Below are 20884 nucleotides of genomic sequence, written 5' to 3'. Positions count from 1 at the left end.
AATTAGAGGGGGGGAAATCCCTTTTCTCTTTTCAGCTTCCTCCTTTCATTTAGCATTTTCCCCTGTGCCTGATTTAGTGACCACATAGTTACAGTGCATCTGTCCATGGTGAAAGAAAAAGCAGTGTCAGTGTTCAGAAACAACAGTAAAGGGTTTGTTTCTTAAAATGGTCAGCCATGAAATGCAAGAAGGTGTAAAGAACTCTTATTTTAAATCCACACTGGCTGCCTGTATGTTAAATCTAAGATGACAGATTTATTTACTGAAATCCAGAACCAGCACAGTAACCTCTTTTGTTATGCATGTTGCAAACAGGGATATTTACCCTCCATAGCTCTAGAAATATTCACACTTGGAAACAAAGTATTAAATTTAAAATACAGTGACCCAAAGATTTTCTTGCCATCTACTGTTTATAACAAAATCTCTTTTCCAATTACCTAATGCCTTTTTCTTATTTAAATTATTTCCATGGTATCAGCTCACCATACTTTTTGCCTGCCTGACCATTGCTAGGTGTGGACCTGCTTCAGGGAAGAACTCCTTAGCACAGATTTTGGGCACTAATAAAACATGAAATCACCTGCTTCATCATAAAATACAGGCTCCTTAAACATTCCAAACCTTCAGTTCTGTATTTGGTACTGTAAAGAAAGGTAACTGTAAAACTCAGTGTTAACAAATGTTAAGTGCAATTTTTTTAAAAGAGCTGGAATCTCTCTTGTACAAGATTTTTTTTTTATGTTACAGCAGAGCAAATTTCAGTAATAATGTCATGTGCTCATGTAGCTACCAGTTTCAGTGGGATTTAAGCAGGTACTAATAATGTGCTTTTGAAAATCCAGTGGACTCATTTTGAACTTTTACTACTTAGTAAATTAAATACTTTTGCAGAAATTAGCCCTGAGCTCCTGAATGAGAATATATTTTCCATTACTTAATTTTCCTTAATTTTCCTTCCTTGAAGTGTTCAAAATTCTTGGTTGAGTAGCTGTGAAGTTTCTGAACCAAAGTCTGAGGAAGAGCTGCTTTTTCCATTTGTCATCCTCTTAAAAGCAGGTTCCCTTTAGAAATACAACTGCTGAATATTCAGACGTTTAGAATAAGGGACTCTGAGACAATGTGGGAGAATGGTCTAAATCCTTAAGAGCATGCAGTAGAACACAGTCTTTTTTTAGGTTTACTAAATTAGTAGAGGAGCAGTGAGGCATCACAACACGTGCAGGCTCTGAGGCACCAGCCTTAGGCGTCCAAGAGGGCAGAGCTGGTGTGGGAGTCAGCAAGGTCAAATCCAATCAATATGAGCAGTTAAAAAATGAGCTGAACTTCACTGTTCTGGGTGTCCTTCTGGGCTGTTTTAGATGCATATGCATTGGCATTTATGTACCTTTGAAAATGTGTGCATGCAGCTCCTCCCTGGCGTGGAAGGCAGGAAGAGATGGGGAAGAGGAAGGAGCGTTTGTTGGAAGTTTCCTTTCCTTGCACTCAACTCTGCTGCTTCTGGAGACTGATGAGTTAGAGGCTGAGCAGTGGGGAATAGGAACATATTGTTTAAGCTCCCCATAGAATATTTCATGATGGAAAACTTTCACTGCTCCCCTACCTCATTGTGTGTAGGATCTGTACCCAAAAGCTGGAGCTGTGATTGCCTTACCTTCTCCATGGTAGCTATGCTGCCTGTTCTGGGCACAGGCTCCTTTCAAACAGCAGCAGCAACACCCAAGTGGCAGCTGGGCAGCTCCCAGGGAATGCAAAGTGTGCAGTGCTGCATGTGCCTGCAGCACAAAGCAAAGGGCTTTCCATGCTCTGCTGGCTCCTTGGCTGTGTGAGTGCTGTGAAGATTTACATATGTGTGTGTGTGTGTATGTGTGCGTAGCACATATGTCTTAAAAAGAGCATTTGTTCTGGACAGCTTTTCCTACTAATTTGCTATTGTCCTTCATGGCTAGCTTGTTTCTTTCTCTCCCCCTTCTGCTGTATTCACAAATTTTATAATAAGGCTACCAAGATAAATTGCCTTTTAATGTTTACCGTCCCTTCCAAATAGATTCCCCCCACCCCTTCCCTCATTCACAATTCACCTTCAGATGAGCTAGATTTACTACAAGATTCATCATTAACACGTAATTTTTGCTAACTAGAAAAATTCTAAGTAGAATTTTAACTTAGGCTTTAAAATATGCATCTGTGGTTTTTCATTCTTAAATTGTGATATGCCAAAGGACCTGGACTAAAATGCCAGATCCCTTTGTCTATTAGGGAAGCTGCTATGCTGACCTGTTTTGCCTTAACATTAATTACATTGGTAGAGGAATATTCCCTCATTGCCAGGTGCACTGTAGGGTGCAGTGTCCCTCAGTAACTCTCAATTCACTTTGGTGCCATTAGTCTAAGTGACTGGGTAAGACAGATGGGTTTGGGATTTGCTACACCGGAGGGATGCCTTTATTTTCTGGGGGATTTTTTGGTGTGTGATGTAGATTGTGATCTGTCATTCAGGTGACAGAATTGATCCTGAAGTTGCTTCCGACTAACTCTGTCTTACCTCTGGATATCATTCTGAGCCAAGGACTAGCTGAAATGTCTTTGTTCTGTGAAGTGACCCAGGTCTAAGCCTTGGGAGGTGGCACAGGTCCACACTGCAATGAGATGCAGTTTCAGCAGTTCCAAATGTTCAGTGGGTCTCTCACAGTGATGGAGTCATGTCTTGGAGTTTTGCAGGATCAAGCCCTAGACCTATGATAAGGGGTTATAAATGTGGACAGCAGTTGTGAATTTTAAAATAGATTAAGCTGTGTCTTATGTTTCATTGTTTGTTTCTGAAAGCTTTCCAGTGTCTTTGGGTTTCAAAGCTTAACTTTACCCAATACCATGTTTGTTTTTTTCTACCTGCCTTTCTTTTTGACTAGAAGGTAGTGCAAGTTCACAGATTTGACAGCTTTTTAAGTTGGGAAGGGTTGTTTGTGAGATTCTAGAGCTGCAGTGTGTGGAGAGGGGGGGCTGTGCCCATCATCTGATGTGGGAAATGGTGCCAAACCCACTGGTGGCACTGCAGAGCTGGGGTCCTGCTGCTGCTACACCCATGTCTGTAATGTCTCCCTATTTCTTTATAGTCCTTACAGGCCAACGGAATACAGGGAACAGCTAAAGATAAATAATAAATGAGGGGATTGTGTGGTGAATATCTTCAGCCATGATGTGGAAAATCTTCAGATGGGGACCCTGGCCTGAAATAATAGTGCTGAGCCAAGGGGTGAGGAAACTAAAGCCTATGGTTCTGTGGAGACCAAACATTTTACAACAACCACCACAGACTGGAGCCCAAGGTGAACTGATGGCAGAGGTTTGGGAAGAGGACACACCTCAGAAAGGAGAAGCACTGGATTCAAGTGAGATATGAGCTGTCTAGAAAAGCTAAAATTAAAAAAAAGCTAAAGTTGGCTGAAAAAGCTAAAATGTAATTCAAGCTTTCTGACCTAAGCTAAGCTGCACTGTGACTCTGGAGGGTGCCTGCTTTCTTTTAGAAAAAAATGGGCCATCCTATCTCAGTGCATCCATGCTGTGGGATCAGATGTTGTTGCCTGGTATAGTTTCTCAGGCAACAATCTGGGGGCTTAAATTCCTACTGTTATCCCTCTTCCACAAATGGTAGAGGTCTCACAGCAATGGCAAGCAAGGATATTTTAACCAACAATATTGACAGAGACAATTTATAGCCTATTGTGTGGATGCAGCTGCTGAGCATTCATATCCTGCCACCATCTTGGCATTCCTGACTTTATTTTTGACAAAGGGTATTTAACCAGGAATACCTTCATACCTCAGCATAATTCATATTTTGGCTGTTTGCATCTTTACTCTATTGACTTTCTCCAGCTTTCCTTCCTTCCCTTACTTCTCTCACACACACACATCTCTGGTTGAAAAAGAAAATGTGTGTGTGTAAGTAAATGAAGCTAAAACCATCATCAGAAACCATAAATAAAACTTGGTAACAGAAGAAATGGCAGTTTGGCAAGTATTTTACATCATTCAATTCTGAAACCAGTAACACTTCTGTATTTACTACTGCAATTAAAAATCTTTTTACACAGGTAACAGACTGGTTTTACACAGGAAACAGGGTTTTGAAGGGCCATCTTTTCAACCCCACTTTTAGGGTCCTTAGGATGGTGCTTACTACAGAGAGAATGCTCAGTGTGTTCTGCCAAGGCATTGCAAAACCTGTCAGCAGAGAGCTGGGGAGAAAGTCTTTATGCAGGTATCTTTTACTTTATATAACTATTAGTTGTACCCAGGTAAGATGTGCTCAGTCATAAAGTTCAGCCCAGCTGCAGTGCCCCCAAGTCATGGAGTATCTCCATACAGCTCCCTCTGAGCTCCCCTTTCTCCCCAGGAGCAGCAGGGCTGTGGTGCCCAGCCTGTGCCCGGGCTGTTGGCACCCCACAGGTGTCAGGAAATCAATTTTCTCCCTTGCTATATCACACACAGACTCCTTCTTCAGCTGCTTTTGTAGGGATTGTCACTATTTCCTGACTAGGTTTTCACAGTATGTTTGTCCTTGCCACAGCCCAGATTAAAAGGACAGAGAAACATCCCAAATCTGGTGGAACAGAGGATGGAAGATGGTGGTAGGTTATTTCCCCCAAGGTAACCTGGGTGAAAAGTGAGGCAAGAAACAAAAAGCTGAGATTCTTATTTTCACCCCTGCTTTTTCCCTGAGGTACAGCATAGTGGCGTGATGTCCAGGATGTGCTGTGCAGTTGCATCTTGCTGAGCCCACGAGCATTCTGCTGCAAGTGGGAGCTTCCTCCACCACTGCAGAGGGGCTGCTGGGTGTGAGAATGATGGGCAATCACCCTTAAGATCTTTCCAGTGATCTCCAAGCAGTTTGAGTGAAATACTAAGCAGTTTCATCCAAAAGGACTGATATAAATTAAATATGAGTGACTCGTGGCATCTTGAAAACCAGCCCCAACCTTAGGATTTTTATTTTTTAAAGCATCTCCTGTTTTTCATCTTGCCTGCAGGGAGGCTCAGCCTGCTGGCTGGCTGGCTCAGCACACAGAGGAGAGTTTGGTGTGGCTGTGATTGACAGGGCCATGGTGTTCTGTCAAGGAGGTTTTGATTTAGAAACCAACTGGTTTTGGGAAATTTCAATGGAATAGCTTCCAGTGACCTGAACTGAAGCTGCCTTTCAAATACACTTTCAAATACAGGAATGCTCATCCTTTTCTATCCCCTTCTCTTATTCATCTGCAATTCTTGTGGGGAGACAGAGAAGTCTCTGTTATTTCCTGGTCTATGCTATTTTTTCCTCTCTCCCTCTTTCACCACTGAAGTATCTCAGCAATGCCAGGAGGCTGGTATGCCCCAGGAGGGTAAGAATAGTCTACAATGGCAGAGATCCCTCCTGTTGTTGTTTGTCCACTTGCAGTTGCCTGGAAAGAGGATCCACACAGAGGTAGGAGCAATTGGATCTGACAAGCTAGAGCTTTTGTAAGACAATGTGTTAAAGCCTGAAGAAGATCAACATGCAAAACTAACAGTCCTATTCAAATCATCAAAATAATCCTTCATCAACACATTGTTTTGGCTGAGTTCCTGATTTCTGTCCTTGACCCTCAGCAAAAATTCCTTCTTTTTTACTTCCCTTTTTCTACCGCCTTTGTTCCCTGTCTAGGTCTAATCTCCTTTGGAAATGACAAAGCTGTTAGGATATCAGGAGCTGGAAGTGTTTTGAGCCTGCTCAAACATGGAGCACTGGGACTCACTGGGATTTTTGATAGTCACACTGAACTATAATGTGACTATTGTAGGTAAGTACTTTAAAAGAATTCTCTTCTTTTGCTGCTTCATATCCTGAAGCCACCAAGTGCCCTACTGATAATCAACCTTAATTTCAGGCTATGGTTCTGTGATCTGTACAGTAAGTTGTTTTCTTGATACCTGATAGAAGAGGTTGATGTATTTATTTTCTTGTTAAACAGATTACTGCTCTCTTTTTTATTTTTCTTAAATATTACATAAAATATTCTGGCAAGGTTTTCAAATTTGGGTCTTCTTGATGACAGGGCTTCCTGTCAGCTGAAAGAAGTGATCATGATAAAAACACACAGAAGTAATGCTGAACTTACACCACATAAAGTGAATGGTAGAATGTATGCAATAGCTTTAGTGACAAATTTTAAAAGTTAAAGATGAAGACACTCTTAAAGGAAGAAGTTTGTGGTTACTACCATTGTGGTTAATTATTGCTTTTCATTCTTTATTTTTGTAAACAAATAAGGATCATATGCATTAAAAAAAGCAAACCAAATGCCATTGTCTTTTCCTTAGCTAACTGTTTGCTGTTTATTTTTTACCCCTATTATTTAAATAAGATTCTGTTCCTCTTTCATGGGCTACTTTGAACAAAGTGTGAGCCAAAGAAAAACTTTCAAGGGCCCTTTAAAGAATCTTTGCCTACAGCAGTTGCTGTAGTTTATGCTGTGCACTGCAGGGAGCATCCAGCTGAGCCCCAGCAGGGCTGCTGGTAAGGCTTGTTCTTGTGTGTTAAATCAAAATTGGGTCTTTAGGGACAGGGATGCATGGAGGGGTTATCTCTCAAATGTATGTCATGCTAAACTACTTCCTAAGGAGTCATTGATTTTGCTTAAGCAGTACTCCCTATCGTACATGTTCAAATTAAAAATTGATAGTGAAATAGCATGTAGTATTTTGAGCCTAATTAACTAATGAGCTTCAAACACTTTGAGGTCCTCGCAGGGAAAAAAATGCTACCAGAGGATGAAACATGGTTTGCTAAAGATGACAGATTCTGTAGAGCTGGTGTTTCCTATTGACCCATTGTCAAAAGTGAGTAACAGTACAGCCTGCCAGCAAACAGGAAGCGGGAAACACGGCAAAACCACCACTACAACTCAGGTGATTAAAGATAAAATGGAAAAGCCTCAATTTATTTATGGTTGGATAATATATTATTTTGCCAGGAGCAGCACTTTCTCTGATCTCTCATCAGCCTTAGATATTCTTCATATTTTTTCACTACAGAGTGCAGTTTTACTGTTTAGCCCATAAGCAGTCTACTGGCCACAAATGGTTTTTAGAGGGTGTTTGAACTGGATGTTCAGTACAATAATAGGTATCACACAATGTTGTGGAAATATTTGAATATTTTAAATTCACACCAACTACTAGGAGATAGCTTTCTCCAAGGCAACACCCATAAATAGTTGCATATAGAAAACTGCTTTGTGATATGCTTTTTTAAGCCTTTATGTGTGTTTTGGTGCTATTTCACAGATTGCACACAAAACCTTGTGTGCATGTGAGATGTGCATTCACTATTGACTTGAGCTTTTCAGTACATTTGTCAGCCATTAATTCTGTATAATATACTTCTTTAGTCACTGAGTCTTGCTGTTTCTCTGCCTGTGTTAACAATTCATGTCTTAACAATAGTTTCAAACAGCATTAATCATACAATTCTTTAATGCTGGTCCCCCCTACCCCTTTTTGTTTTTACAGTTTTTTTTTTTCTCTTTTCTTGTAGGGGATTATTTTTCAAAACTGTGTAGGGAATTGGTGATGGGATTCAAAAGGAAACATGAGAAATTTAAATTCTAACCTGAACTTCAGATGTTGAATATGTGTTTGTACAGAATGCATTTTTAACTTTTGACAACAGAATGGTATATCTTTAAGCCTTCCTATCCTGCCCAGGAAAAGGTTTTAGATTTTCATAGAACCATAGAGTGGTTTGATAGAAAGGAACTTTGGTCTGAATGGAGAGAAGCTGCTCACTGAGGTGAATGAAGCTTGGGAATCACGGCCAAGGTGGGGCAATCAAAGAAGCAGCAGAGAGAAATGTCTGGGGTGCACATTTGCACAAATCTATGTTTGTAGAACACTTTGCATGAATTTGCTAATAATAAAAATAATAACTAATTAATTGCTTTCTAGTAAATACCATTCTAGACACAACAGAGAGATTTTGTTGGCCAAAGTAAACTTAACACGGCCAAGACTAAGAACAAATACTATGTCATGGAGCAATCCTTTCTGTCTAGATGAGTCTCATACTGTGTTACCTGAACTGTATTATTGAAATAGGACAAAATTTAGGTGCAGGAACCCAACAAGGAATAACTGTGAGTTATTGTTTAGTCAGTTTTGATCTCTTTTTATCAGTGTTTTCATTAGGTTTAGTTGGCATGGTTTATTGTACATTTAACTCCTACATTGTTGTGTCTAGATGAAGATTATGGAATATGTCAGCTACACATTTTCACTAGCTTTTCAGTCCCAGTCAAAAAAAAGAAAGAAATAAAAAAGGAGCTAATAAGAGGGGAAACTATTTCTTCAAATGCCTCATGTATAGAAAGAACATCACTGCATGACCTGCCTTCCTTCTCAGGATCTGACTTTTTCTTACCTTTCCTTCTCTTGTAGGGAAGATCTGGCTGATGTTAATAATCCTGCTGCGCATGGCAGTGGTGGTGTTGGCAGGCTACCCCCTGTACCAAGATGAGCAGGAGCGCTTTGTCTGCAACACCCTGCAACCAGGGTGCTCCAACGTTTGCTATGACCTGTTCTCTCCCGTGTCCCACTTTAGGTTCTGGCTCATTCAGACCGTGGCTATCCTGCTGCCCTATGCTGCGTTCAGCATTTATGTTTTGCACAAGGTAGCTATGTACATTGTAAGAATGCACTGTCTGGTGCATGGGTGCAAGAGGAACAAGGGTTTATCAAGCCCCAAAGGCGTGAAGGAGCTCTGTAGAAGTGCAGTTGTCAGTAGAGTAGATTGTGGTGCAGACGACCTAAGTGTCCTCAATTTTTCAGGGGCATATACCATTCATCTTTTTATTAGGACCCTACTTGAGGTTGCCTTTGCATCTGTGCAATACTTTCTTTTTGGATTTTTTGTTCCTGACCGCTATTCATGCTACCACTCACCTTGCACAAGCGCTGTTGACTGTTACATCTCCCGTCCCACTGAGAAATCCATCATGATGATTTTCATCTGGGGGGTCAGCAGTCTGTCCTTTCTGCTCAGCCTTGCTGATCTTGTCTGTGCTCTCCGGAGAATGACAGCAAGAAACCAAAAGAACAAGCTGCTGGCAAACCTCTGCACAGACAAGGAGTGCATGATAGATCTTCCCCCAGTCCAGCACAGTAGCTCCTCTCCACCTCCAAATGGGGCTGCCCCAGTAGCAAATATCTGTCAGACCAGTGACGACTCCTGCTCACTTCTCCCTGAGGAGGAAGAAGAGGCTGTTCTTCATCCTGGAGGTGTCCCTCAGCAAAGTGCCAGCACTAACCTCAGCAGCAGCAGCAGCAATAAGTGCTGTGTATCAGGAGACCTTGCTGTTAAACAACAGAGCACTGAAGAGTCCTTGTGTGCTAGTGACCACCAAGGAACTCCCTGCAGCCAAGTGAGACCCAGACTTCAGCAAGACTTCATTAAAGATACTGCCCTGGCTTTGAGACCTCAGGTTGAGTTTCCCCTTGGCGTTTCTTCCTCTGTTGTTCAGAGCAAGCTTTTAGGGTTCTACCCTTCAACTGAGCTAAAAAGCCCTGATGCACAATCAAATTATAGCAGCACTAGCTGCCTGAGGTCAAAAAAGTCCGAATGGGTGTAGAAGTCAGAGTGAACGCTACGCTGTGACCTTGACAGGGCAGATCATTGCATCACTGAAGAGGCTTCAGGGAGTTTGAGCTGAAGCCCTTGGCTGTGGTTATGCTGCAGAGACACTCTACTCCATTAGAGAAGAAGCAAAAACTTTGGATATGAGTTTTAAGGGTATTACATTAAGGGACATGTTCTTTAGAAAATGTGACATCTTTGTTTTTATGCATGCAGATGATTTTAAAAGGCTGTGGACTGTTGCTGGTGTGACTGACCTGGTTTTCCAGGAGTATATGTGAACACTTATTTACTCTAACCTAGTTTTATTGCAAAAAATTGAGCTTAGCAAAGATACAATTTCTACTTTCAGAAGCCTGATTTATCTCCTCATACTAAATTCTCAAAACTCACTCTAAGACAGGATATTCAAAAAGAAGATTAGACAGTGAATAAAATAAAAACACTGTTTTGTGGAAAAGTGTTAATTTTTAAAACCCCTGGATCCTATTGCTTGAAGGCAATATCTCTTCCAGCTAGCAGTGACAGAACAGTTCTCTAACACTGATGCCAGCTGCAGTGTGACCACACCTGATATATTCAACTATAACACCTTCCAGTACCTAGACAGGCCTAAAGGAAAGCCAGAGAGCAACTTTCTACAAGGGCATGTAGTGATAGGACAAGGAAGAATTCAAACTGAAGGTTTAAATTAGATGCAAAGAAATTTTTTTTTTCTTGATGGTGGTGAGGCAGTTGGAAGAGTTCACCCAGAGAAGCTGTGGATGTCCTGGATGTCCCATCCCTGGAGGTGTTCAAGGTCAGGTTGGATGGAGCTTTGAGCAATCTGCTTTCATGGAAAGTGTCTCTGCCTATGGCAGGGGCGGTGGAACGAAATGATCTTTAATATCCCTTCCAACCCAACCCATTCTATGAACGACAGTAACCTCCAAAACAGTGGCTGCATCCACATTAGCTGTTGGCCACGGTCCTGTGCTTGAGAACTTCTCAACAAGGAGGTGTGAGCTGGAGGGGTGTCAGGGAGTGCTCCAGCAGCTTGACAGGGACTGAGCAGCAATGCCCATGCTCTGGCTCCACTGACACATCTACAAGGCGTTACTTCTCAGCCTTAAACAGTCACAGTGGGCTCTCAATTTCAGGAGGTGGGAGTGAGTCACCTGACCTGTTTTACGGGTGTCTAAAGGTAAGATGAGTCACTTTCTAGATATACCTATTTCTCCCACAATATGATTATCTCAGACCTGGGGTTAGGGAAAATGCTTTCTACCTGAAAGAAGGATATGGTGGCAATGTCTATATCAAAGTGCTCACCCTCTTTGTCTGACAGACTTACAATGCTAATAATTTGAAAACATGTCTAAACTGAGTGAATCACAGAAGATTTTATTACAGTTACACTTTGTGCTTTCCTTCAGTGTTAATTCTATTGCATTTGCATAAGCGTGGTCCAGCACTACAGCACAGCAGTGCGTGAGATGAATTTTCCTTTAGCTAGAAGTCAGTGGGGTTTGAAGGTTGCACATACCTGCAGATCATCAGTGGGAGTGGATGTGGAGGAGCACGTACCCAGAGAAATGTGCTGGTGGTAGTGTCTTATAAAACAAATTATTCTGAGGGTGTCAAGATCTGGTATTTGTAGATCCTGCTTGGTGCTGGAGTAGCTACGATGCTGTTTAGACCAGGCACAGGTCTAGTCTTGCTCTTGGGCTGCCATGTAACAAGTTTCAGTAATAACTCAAGGGCTGGGTCCCACGTGCAGGGCATGAAAGGACAACAGCTCTCACAGTCTACCTTGTCTCTCCTATGGGTGCAGAAGTCTTCAAGACAGGCTCATCTCACCTGTGCATTATTTCTCACATGTATAAGGTAAAGACTAGCAATTATCCCTTCTCTTCTGCATTCCCCCAAAATTAGGTGGCTTAACAGGGAGACAGAACTGCTCTTGGGGTAAGGAGCCAAGTACGTTGGGATCCTGAGGTAGGCTACAGGCATTTTTAACTACTACCTTCTAAGTAAGGTTTTCCTCTCCATTAGCTCTGTTTGTTTCTTTTATTGTGTGTGCTTGTTGTGTGATTTGTCATTTGCAGGGTAGAAGCAGCATTAATTATTAAACTTATCATAGGCAGAAAAACATAAAATATTTAAACTTCTCGTCCTCTAAAGCCTCTTTAATGGGGTCTGTGCTGATTACACATGCCCTGACAAAACGTTGCAACAATGAAATCTTTTATGATGCATTGCATCTTCTCAGATGTGAGAAGGAATGCAAGGAGTAAATGTGGATTCAGTCTATTGCATACATCCCACAGAGTGAGATATAAATAGGGTAGGAAAAATAATAAATGCATTGTGGCTGGACACAGTTTGGGGTTTTTTCTCTCTGGTTAGACATTTTTTAATGACTGAAGAGTCTCATTTGAAATTGGAAAGATCCTCTTTGTGTTTGAAATGGAAAGTGAAATTAGTGTATGTCTTCATTTGTCTGCAGAGACTGTGGCCATTGGGTTGTGCTGCATCTCTGCAAACCTGGCTGATTTTGGGACTTCTGGGTCCATTGAAACATAATTCAGAGTCAGTGTAAAAAGCACTTAATGTGTTTATAAAAAGTGCATATTAAAAGAGAAAAATTTGGCATGGAATTTTCCCTGGGGAGTGACTAGAAACCTCTGACATCAACAACCTGCTCCTAGGGCAATGACTCAGAGCCTTTTACTTCTATTTCTCCAAGTCACATTTATTAATTACAAAGATGCAACAAGGTCAGCTGATTTGTCAGCAAGGGAAGAAGTGTAAAGGAAGTTTGAACTGTTGTGAACTTCTATAGCTCAATGAAATTAAAAGTGATGGTTGGAAGGGACATCCACAGTGGGGAGATGCGTTGTAAAATGCAGGTGAACCCGGTGGGAAGAAATGATGATGTCTGACTCCAGTTCAGAAGGCTGAATGATTTCTTTATTATAACTATACTATAATACATTAATATTCTGTTTAAAGGAGATACTAAAACTACAAACCTACTTAACTGCCTTATCTAACTCACAACTCGTGACCCTCTGTTGCAAGTCCAGCCCCAGGTGGGTTGGATTGGCCATCAGGCTCAAACAATCCTCACCAGAATCCAATCAAGCACTCACCCCAGGTAAACAATTCTCCAAACACATTCCACATGGGAAAACATGGAGCAGAAATAGAAATTGTTTTCTCTTTCTTTTCTCTGTGCTGCTCTCTGAAAAATCCTGAAAGAGGATGTCCCTGTGAAGAAAATAGTAAAAAAAGATCTGCTTGAAAAAACAAAAAAGATCAGCTGTAATTTCCCCTTATGCTCAATATCACTGAATGTGGAGGTGCTGTAGACATGTCTAGATGTCTTAGAGTGAGAAAAGAACTGATAGAAGTGATACAAAGAATCAGCAAGTCTTTCTGCTTTTAAAACAAAAATTTAGTCTTTTAAACTCATGTATTGGTTTTATAAGTCCTTCCAGAAATTATTGCATACTCAGAAAAATGTTACAAAAGGTTCTTCTTATGTTTAATGATGTGTCTTTAAATAATTTCTTAACCCATATACTTCAGAAAAGCATTTCAAAGGTGTGTTGAAAGCACTGCTCAAACTGCCCTCAGAGAGCTTTGTCTTGTGCTCAAAGTGCAGGTGTCACTTGCACCCTGAGGTGGCTTTATAGAACAATACAGAAGATATATATATATATTTTTCCCTCATCTAGCCTCATGTGGTGCTGACCATGAGATTATACAGAAAGAATTGAGCTCCCTGGAAATAAGAGTTGGAACTGACCAGAAAATCTAGGATAAAATAGTTTTCATGTAAGAAATAATTTTTTTATTGGAAAACTGTAAAATATCTTTAAATTTTTTTTTCTTAGTATCTTCAATTGCACTTCAATAGCAATTCTCTTGCTAAATAAGTATCTAGTAGGCTGCTGGAGACAGAATTTTCATGTTTTCTATGCAGCAAAATCAAGTATCACTGGAAGTTTCTGCAGTATGAACATGATTGAAAGGAAAAAATATAAATTTTGTCACCTCTAACTAAAATATATTTAAATTTTTCTCTAAGCAAATATTTTTTCTTTTTTTTTGTGGTTTTTTTTTTTCTTTGTAATATATTTTTAAATATCAAAGGAAAAGCCAAACTAGTTTAGAAGCCAAGTTTCAGTCAGTTATAATCACTTTATCATCTTCTTGCACTTTTTTGGTTGGGTCACTTTGATTTACTCTCAGCAGCATAACTGAAAGCTGTGACTCTCTTTTCTCTTGTGAAGGACACTGTAGACAGGTGTCTAGGGAATGTATAATTTCCTGTCAGAAGCAGTTGTTCTCCATTAATATCTCAGTTCAGCCCAGAATAAGTGTTAAACTCGAAGTTAGCAATGTAGAGATTTCCTCAATGTATTCTTTCAAGTTATTATCTGCCCTTACATGACACATCATTATTTCAATTATTAGCTTTCTAAAAGAAATCCTTAAAGAGCATATTAATTGGGCATGATATTATTCTAATGTCATGATTACAGTGGAGAACAGATAAATTGTTACTGTTTGTAATATTTTAGGACAATAAAGAAATACATCTCGAAAAATAGGCCAGTGGAGTAGTTCAAAAGGCTGTTTTTAAACTTCTGTCTTTTGATCTGCTTTTAATAGCCTGATGTTCTCCTCTGACAGAGAAGTAATTTTACAGCATAATGTCTTACATTGTAATTGAGTTGCTAAAATGTTCTGCAGATTAGATGGTCTCTGCTCACCCACAGCCTGAACTCTTGGCCTGTGATACCCAGCAATGCCAGTTCTGAAAGATGAGTTCACTAAGGCAGAAATCTGATCAGAATGTATCAACTGCATCTCTGTGTTAAAATTATCCAGCATCCATGTAGATAGATTACAATCACAATCTGCTTCACGAGCTTCTGATTTCTCCCACTTTTGGTTTGGCAGGCAGGAGGTCCCAGGCCATCTCCCCAGCTGCAGTTTATTCATGGGAGTGCACACCCGGTGCTAAGTCTGAGAACAGTTTTATAATCTGTGCTGCTCACACTGCTGTGGGAATGCCAGGAGGCAGAGAGCTGCCTCCACTTCAGTGTCTGCAGGTAACACTTCATGTTGAGTACTGGATTAGCTTTGAAAAGGTTTCACTGATGAACAATTTACTGAGTGAGGATGATGGGACATTTTGAGCTTGCTGTTAGAAACTGAGGTTTATACGTGGTGCTCTCAAGAACGATGGGGGATGTGGGCTCAGCAATCAGAAATAATTTCCTTCATTTCTGGCTTTCCTATGTGAGTAGCATCTATTTTGCCAGTGAGACTTCAGGCACCACAGCATTTTCTGGCACTGAAAATGTTACTTTTAGAAAAGAAATAACAATAATGGAAATAAACAGGAGATTTTGACCTACCAAAATAAAATTTTGCATTTTCCCCTGTGATGACTTGCCTTTTCCTTGCACTGAAGATAGGCAATTTTTTTTTTTTTAAGAGAAACCAGGATAAAATGCTTTCAGAGCCCCACTTGTCCTGACAAATTAAACACCCACTTAGACACCCACTCCTTCTGCTCATTTCTCTATGAGTCAGTGTGAGTGATTCTTGCTTCTGACAGACAATATACAGTGCAATGAGCTCTTTCTTTCTGGCACAAACTTTAAAGCTCTGTGCTATCTTTGGAGGTCTGGTGGAACTATTCAAAGGTAGGCAGATGAACAACTTGTATGCATTGGCTAACAAATCCAAGCTTTTTTCTTCTTTAACAAGCCTCTTTGTAAAGCATTTCTGTGAAACAGAAATAATGAATATCTGTAGCACAGTTTACCAACTGTGATGCATTGACAGATACCTGTTTGTCCAGGTTCACCAGAGGCTTTCACATACAACGTGATGACTTGATGGGACCTAACCTTGGAATGACTGAAGAAAAGCACAGGATTTGCATTGCAGCCCCACTTCAGTCACTCAGAACTGATCCCACAGACTGCCAACATCTGAAATTCACAAGGTGACCTGATATTAAGGAATAGTCCAGACATAGATTTTTTTTTTTTTTTTTTTTTTTTTGTAATATAGACAGATGTGGTAACAATCCATCTCATGGGCTGGAGTTGCATGAATCACAGAGCTACTTCAATTTAGAACAAATCAATGCTAATTTTCAGAGCTTATAACACTGTAGACTTTTTAATGTGCAGATAAATAGGAAATATTTTCTTTAAATTACCCATATCTGAGAAATATATTTCATTGCTTTTGCACAGAAATATTGACAACCCCTTTGAACAACAGTCATACATTCCCTATTTTCTTAGCCCTCTGTACTTCAGCAAAAATCCTTAAAATAGTATAGTGTGGGGGGAAGGAGTCAGGGGCTGGATAAAACATCCAAACAGTTGCTTTATTTATACATGAAGTTCCTGAAATATTCCTACAAGGCTCATTTCCAGAAACAACTTGGCTCAGCATGCTTTATCTTCTGAGAAGTTTCCCTACAAATTAAAAGCAAAGGCTTAAACAAAACATTTAGGTTGCTTATTTCTGTTGACATGCTTATTGGTATCCACCAATAATATTCTTGTTGTGTAGAACCTGGGATTCAACCCACTAGAGCCTGGACACCAGGTCAGCTGAAATATAGTCTCACACTGCTGCTGACGCACAAATTCTATACAAATTCTGACCTGATTTTGGAGTATGTGCAGGCATCATAAGAATAGTCCAGCTGGGGCACCAAAATACAACTTTCATGTCTCTCCAGTCCCTGCAGCGCTGCCCTCTGCATCCCTCAGGCAGCCTGCAGGCCCTGCCAATATAGACTGAACACCTTGAACTCTGAGGACTTCTGCTGATGAGAATTTAGTAGAATTTAGTAGCTAATCCTATGCTGTAGGGTTGCATTGGGAAACTGTGGCAAAGCTAAGGCCAGACAGGGCAACTGTTTATTACAATTGTGAGCACAAGTCTGTGGCTGCAAATTTAACTACAGATAAATTTATTTGGACTGGAGAATCATCAGGATCTTCCTCAAAAATGGACTATACAAAGCATATTGTGCGGGTGTGGGTGCCTCAGTCAGCACCTGACGAGAGCTCATCCACCATCTCAGGGAGCATTGAACTCTCTTGGTGGAGTGTTCCCTGGAATTTCCATCTTAGTGGCCATGTTAGTGTTTGCAGGAATTAGTTTGTAAGTGACAGCTACTTCCCATTTTGCCAGTGCCTTTATATTCTCTCTGCCAGGCGGGCTCTCGTGCAGAAGGCTGTGTTTGTCCAGTGCATCAGCTGCCAGCACACACCTCAAAAAGCAGCAAGGTACGCCTCCACCATCCACCCAGGAACACCACTTCCATAGTTTCCAGGATCTTTGGCAGCGTGTTTCCAAAAAATGAGGTGGGACTTGGTTGGCAGATTGTCTGCATTGCTGTAGCTGACTGATCCAGCCCACCAGCAGAATAGTCCATGCAGCTACTGAAGAGGCAGGATCCTGGTATGAAAGGTGACACAGGAAAGGGGAAAATGTGGTAAATGTGTAAGTGAAGATGATGTGCATCATCTTCAGCTGCATACAAAACATTCTTGCTTTTTTCCCCTCTTTGCCTGACTGGATCCATCTCTTCCTCCCTGTTATTGCTAGCTGGGACAAGCTGAGCATCCTTGAGGCAATAGAAGATGCCAACTCATGGTAAATTCATTTTCCAGAAAGGATTCCCTTGCTTTGTCATGGTCTTGGCAGTCACTCTTACATTGGTGACAGTTTCTGTCTGTCCTGAATTGTCTCCCAGCAGTCTTTGTGCCTAACAGAGGTCAGGTGCTGACTCTGGGGAAGGTGGTTCCCATTTCTACCTGGGTACCTGGCAATTTGAAGGGAATGCCACCAGCACAGGTGGTTGTGGTGATGACATGTAGTGCAGGTCACAGGAAACAGAGGAAAAGCTGCTCTGCTTGCAGCCATGGACCTTTTGCAGCTCTGGGGTTGGCTTAATTGACCAGGCTTTTAACTGAGAGAAAAACCTTTGCGAAAGCCGCTTTAGACAGTCAATAGAGGCCAAGAAGATTTACTGGCAGAAAACCTTACCAGAGAGAGGTCTGGGAACATGAGCATGTTTTTGGAAGCTCTGTTATATTGATTTCCCCATTAGAATGAGTTTGCATTGTTAGGACTGTGCCAGCTGTGCGAGCCCCTGGGCAGGCAGCTGTCAGTCGTGCTTGGACTGGTCTCAAAGAACAGAGGGACCTTTGTTCTTTTCTCGAAGATTTATGTAGCGTTTAGGTCCAAACTCCTGGTGGCATTAGTCTGAAGAGGTCTGTAGCTAGGAAGATTTTACATTACCTCGGCTATTTTTCCTAAAAGATAAAACAATTGTGGCTCACTGTCAGGCACCAAGTTCCCTTAAGCCCCAGTTAGTGCTCACCAGGAGGCAGAGTCCCATCTGTCAAACGCCCACTGATGGACAGGAGGATGGAGAACTTGTGGGTGTTTTTCTGAGAGTGAGTGCTTCCTCTTGGCTGCCAGTGCTGTGTAAAGATGGAAGATTTACAGCCCACAGATCTGGTGCACATCCAAGTCTGGTCCCTGGCCCAGGCTGAACCCCTGTTGCCTTCCTTCTCCCCTCTGCCATAAGGTATTGGTGAGCTGGTGTTGGCTTTTGGAGAGGGTGGGAAGCTTCCACACCAAATACCAGGGCTAGGACAGTTCTCAGACAATGTCTGAAAATGCCAGGCTCAGGTATAAGACCTTCACTCCTCACAGTTTTTCGCTCTTTAGCAGTATTTAGCAAGCTGAGTTACAAAAGCTTTTGTTTCAGGAAACATTAGGTTGAATCATGCTGCTATTTTATTTGAACATATTTGCTGCTCTCTAGAGGAGATGATGGAACTTGCATGATTTAAGGATACGTGGTTATGTACTTTAAGTGGTCCTAAAATTTGGATAAATGAAGAAAATTTCAAAAAGAAGGAAAACTTAGTAAAAAAAGTAAAAAATAGCCTCTCAAAAATTTTGTTAAGAAATGAAGCAACAGCAAGATAAAACTTAAAGAATAGAGAAGTTAATATATCACAAAGAGGTAGAAGAAAGCATGTGAGGGGACTACCAAAAGAGTTGATACTAAAATAACACCTTTTCAATAAATTATGATTATACTGAATAAATTATTATTATACCAATCAAAGGCCTTGTCAATAATAATACTCCCCCCTCCAAATCCTTAGCAGACAAGGTACAGAGAGTGCTTTTAAGGGGTCAAAGAGGTCAGAGCAGTGGCTAAGAAGAAATCTCTCTACAGAGCAATCAAAACTATACATTGCATCAGCTTGTACAAAGACATGGGAGAACCCAACAAATAATGTAAAACTTGAGCAAACAGCAGTTAAAGAACCCATCTGCAAGAAAATACTGAAATCTTGCAACAGAGATGATAGCAATGATCATCAGCCTCTCTTAGAGGGTTCAGCTCAAGGTTAAGACACCTATGCTTTATCACATAGCTGTGAGGTCAATGTCAATAGTTCCACTACTCTTTGAGGAGATCTGGTCAAATCCAGAACTTCACTGCAGTAAGCTGTCCACAAAAGTATCCCATGTTATTAGAGTTGCCAGAGGATAACTGAGATATTCACCTGTGTCTTTCAGACATGACAGAAAATTGCAGGAGACCCATGCTCGTTTGGAGAGGCAGATAGAGACTGGATAGGAATCTCCAGGGTTACTTGGAGCCCGTGTCTGAGCAACTGAATTGAGGCCCTCAAGTAGCTTAGAGTCCAGATTCTGCTTCCATGACCTACTGACAACATTTCTACCACTCTATTGATTTCAATTAGAGTTCATACAATGCATTAACTTAAAAAAAACCCTATACTGAGATTTTTACCTTTATTTGTACATCCTAGCCTTGAGCTGAACCTCAGCCTTCACCTAAACATGGCACTTGGAGGGAGAGGGGTGGAGAGAAAAAATCCATATGAAAATGTTGAGAAATATTTAAGCAGTGATAACATCTAGAGAAGCACTACTATAGAGGATGTTACCTTTCAACAAGTATGATACTGGTTTTTATTCAACAAAAGAGACACAGAAAGCTAAGCTGGGACAACAGTATTGCTGCTGACCTGGAATAGCATAAGATGCCAAACATTTTCACAGTAGAATTATTTAGAAAGAGAGCATGGAAGACAAAAATCACACTGGTCATAGCATTCATGGATTTCAAAAAGATATCTTGCAAGCCACTACCACAACACTCCAAAATCTTCTAAAATGTAAAAAGGAAAACTGACATTAGAGTCTGACTTCCACAAGTACATTCAATATAGCCACATGGTCATACACTGAGCTCTTTGAACTCTCATGTGTGCTGTTGCTAAAGACTTAGATGAGAGAAGTGCATAAAAGAAGTGTTGTATTTCCAAAGGAATATGGTAGGAAATGTAAATACACAGCTGGAGCAATGCTTCTATAGAAATAAAAAGATTGTCCAGTGTTGACAGAGACAGATGATCTCTTAGTATCAGGAAAATACGGTTGCATCAGAATCTGCCACTTCAGCCATTATTTCAAAAGACAAGACATTTAGAGGTAGACACATTTTATTTTAGGAAGCATTATACAAAAAGTCTCTTCTGCCTAATGTTAGTGGCCACTGTCTGGAAACAAAAAATGGCAGGTGTTTCTAAAAAGTAATACTCTTACTTTTCTCGAATACCAAATATAGTATCACTTAATGTAAAACAACTTATCACTTTCCTTCCAAGAGACTGAAATTATCTATGTAACACCTTATATTCAGAAGCTTCCGTAATTTAGCTGGGATGAAACCAACAGACAGTCTATAAAAGTTGCTATATGCACATTATTTACTTTCAGCTTCCACAGGTTTTGGACCTTACAGAAAATTCTATCCAGAATAATTTTCCATTAACTTCTTCTAAGACAAGCAGAAATATACCATTTTAAAAAATATTCTTGTCTACTCTATTTTCCCAGAAGGAGTTATATTTGAATGCACTCTAAATTCATGGGTTAAACCCTAATTCAAAAAAGCACTCTTGTTCAGGAAAACATTTATGCACATGCTTACTTTAAGTATCTTATAAAATCTCACTGAAATCAATGGGACTTTGGCATGCACTTAAATAGCCCTTGCCACCCCACATGCTTATGATCCACTTCTATTCAAGAAAGCAATCAAGCACAAGTTTCTGAATCAGGATCTAAAGGTATTCTGTGAAAACC

At 40.7% G+C, this 20884-nt stretch overlaps 1 protein-coding gene across 1 annotated transcript; it reads left to right on the top strand.

Moving 5' to 3' along the window:
• Positions 1-589: 589 nt before the first annotated feature.
• GJD4 (gap junction protein delta 4) lies at positions 590-10109 on the top strand. The gene is made up of 2 exons (XM_030264319.4): positions 590-5819; positions 8455-10109. The coding sequence occupies exons 1-2, from the start codon at positions 5756-5758 to the stop codon at positions 9642-9644; spliced, it is 1254 nt and encodes a 417-aa protein (XP_030120179.4). The 5' UTR covers positions 590-5755; the 3' UTR covers positions 9645-10109.
• The last annotated feature ends 10775 nt before the right edge of the window (positions 10110-20884 follow it).

Source organism: Taeniopygia guttata, chromosome 2, assembly GCF_048771995.1.
Source record: "Taeniopygia guttata chromosome 2, bTaeGut7.mat, whole genome shotgun sequence".
NCBI lineage: Eukaryota > Metazoa > Chordata > Aves > Passeriformes > Estrildidae > Taeniopygia > Taeniopygia guttata.
Note: the sequence above shows the minus strand (reverse complement) of the source record. Positions and strands in the feature narration are given on the sequence as shown.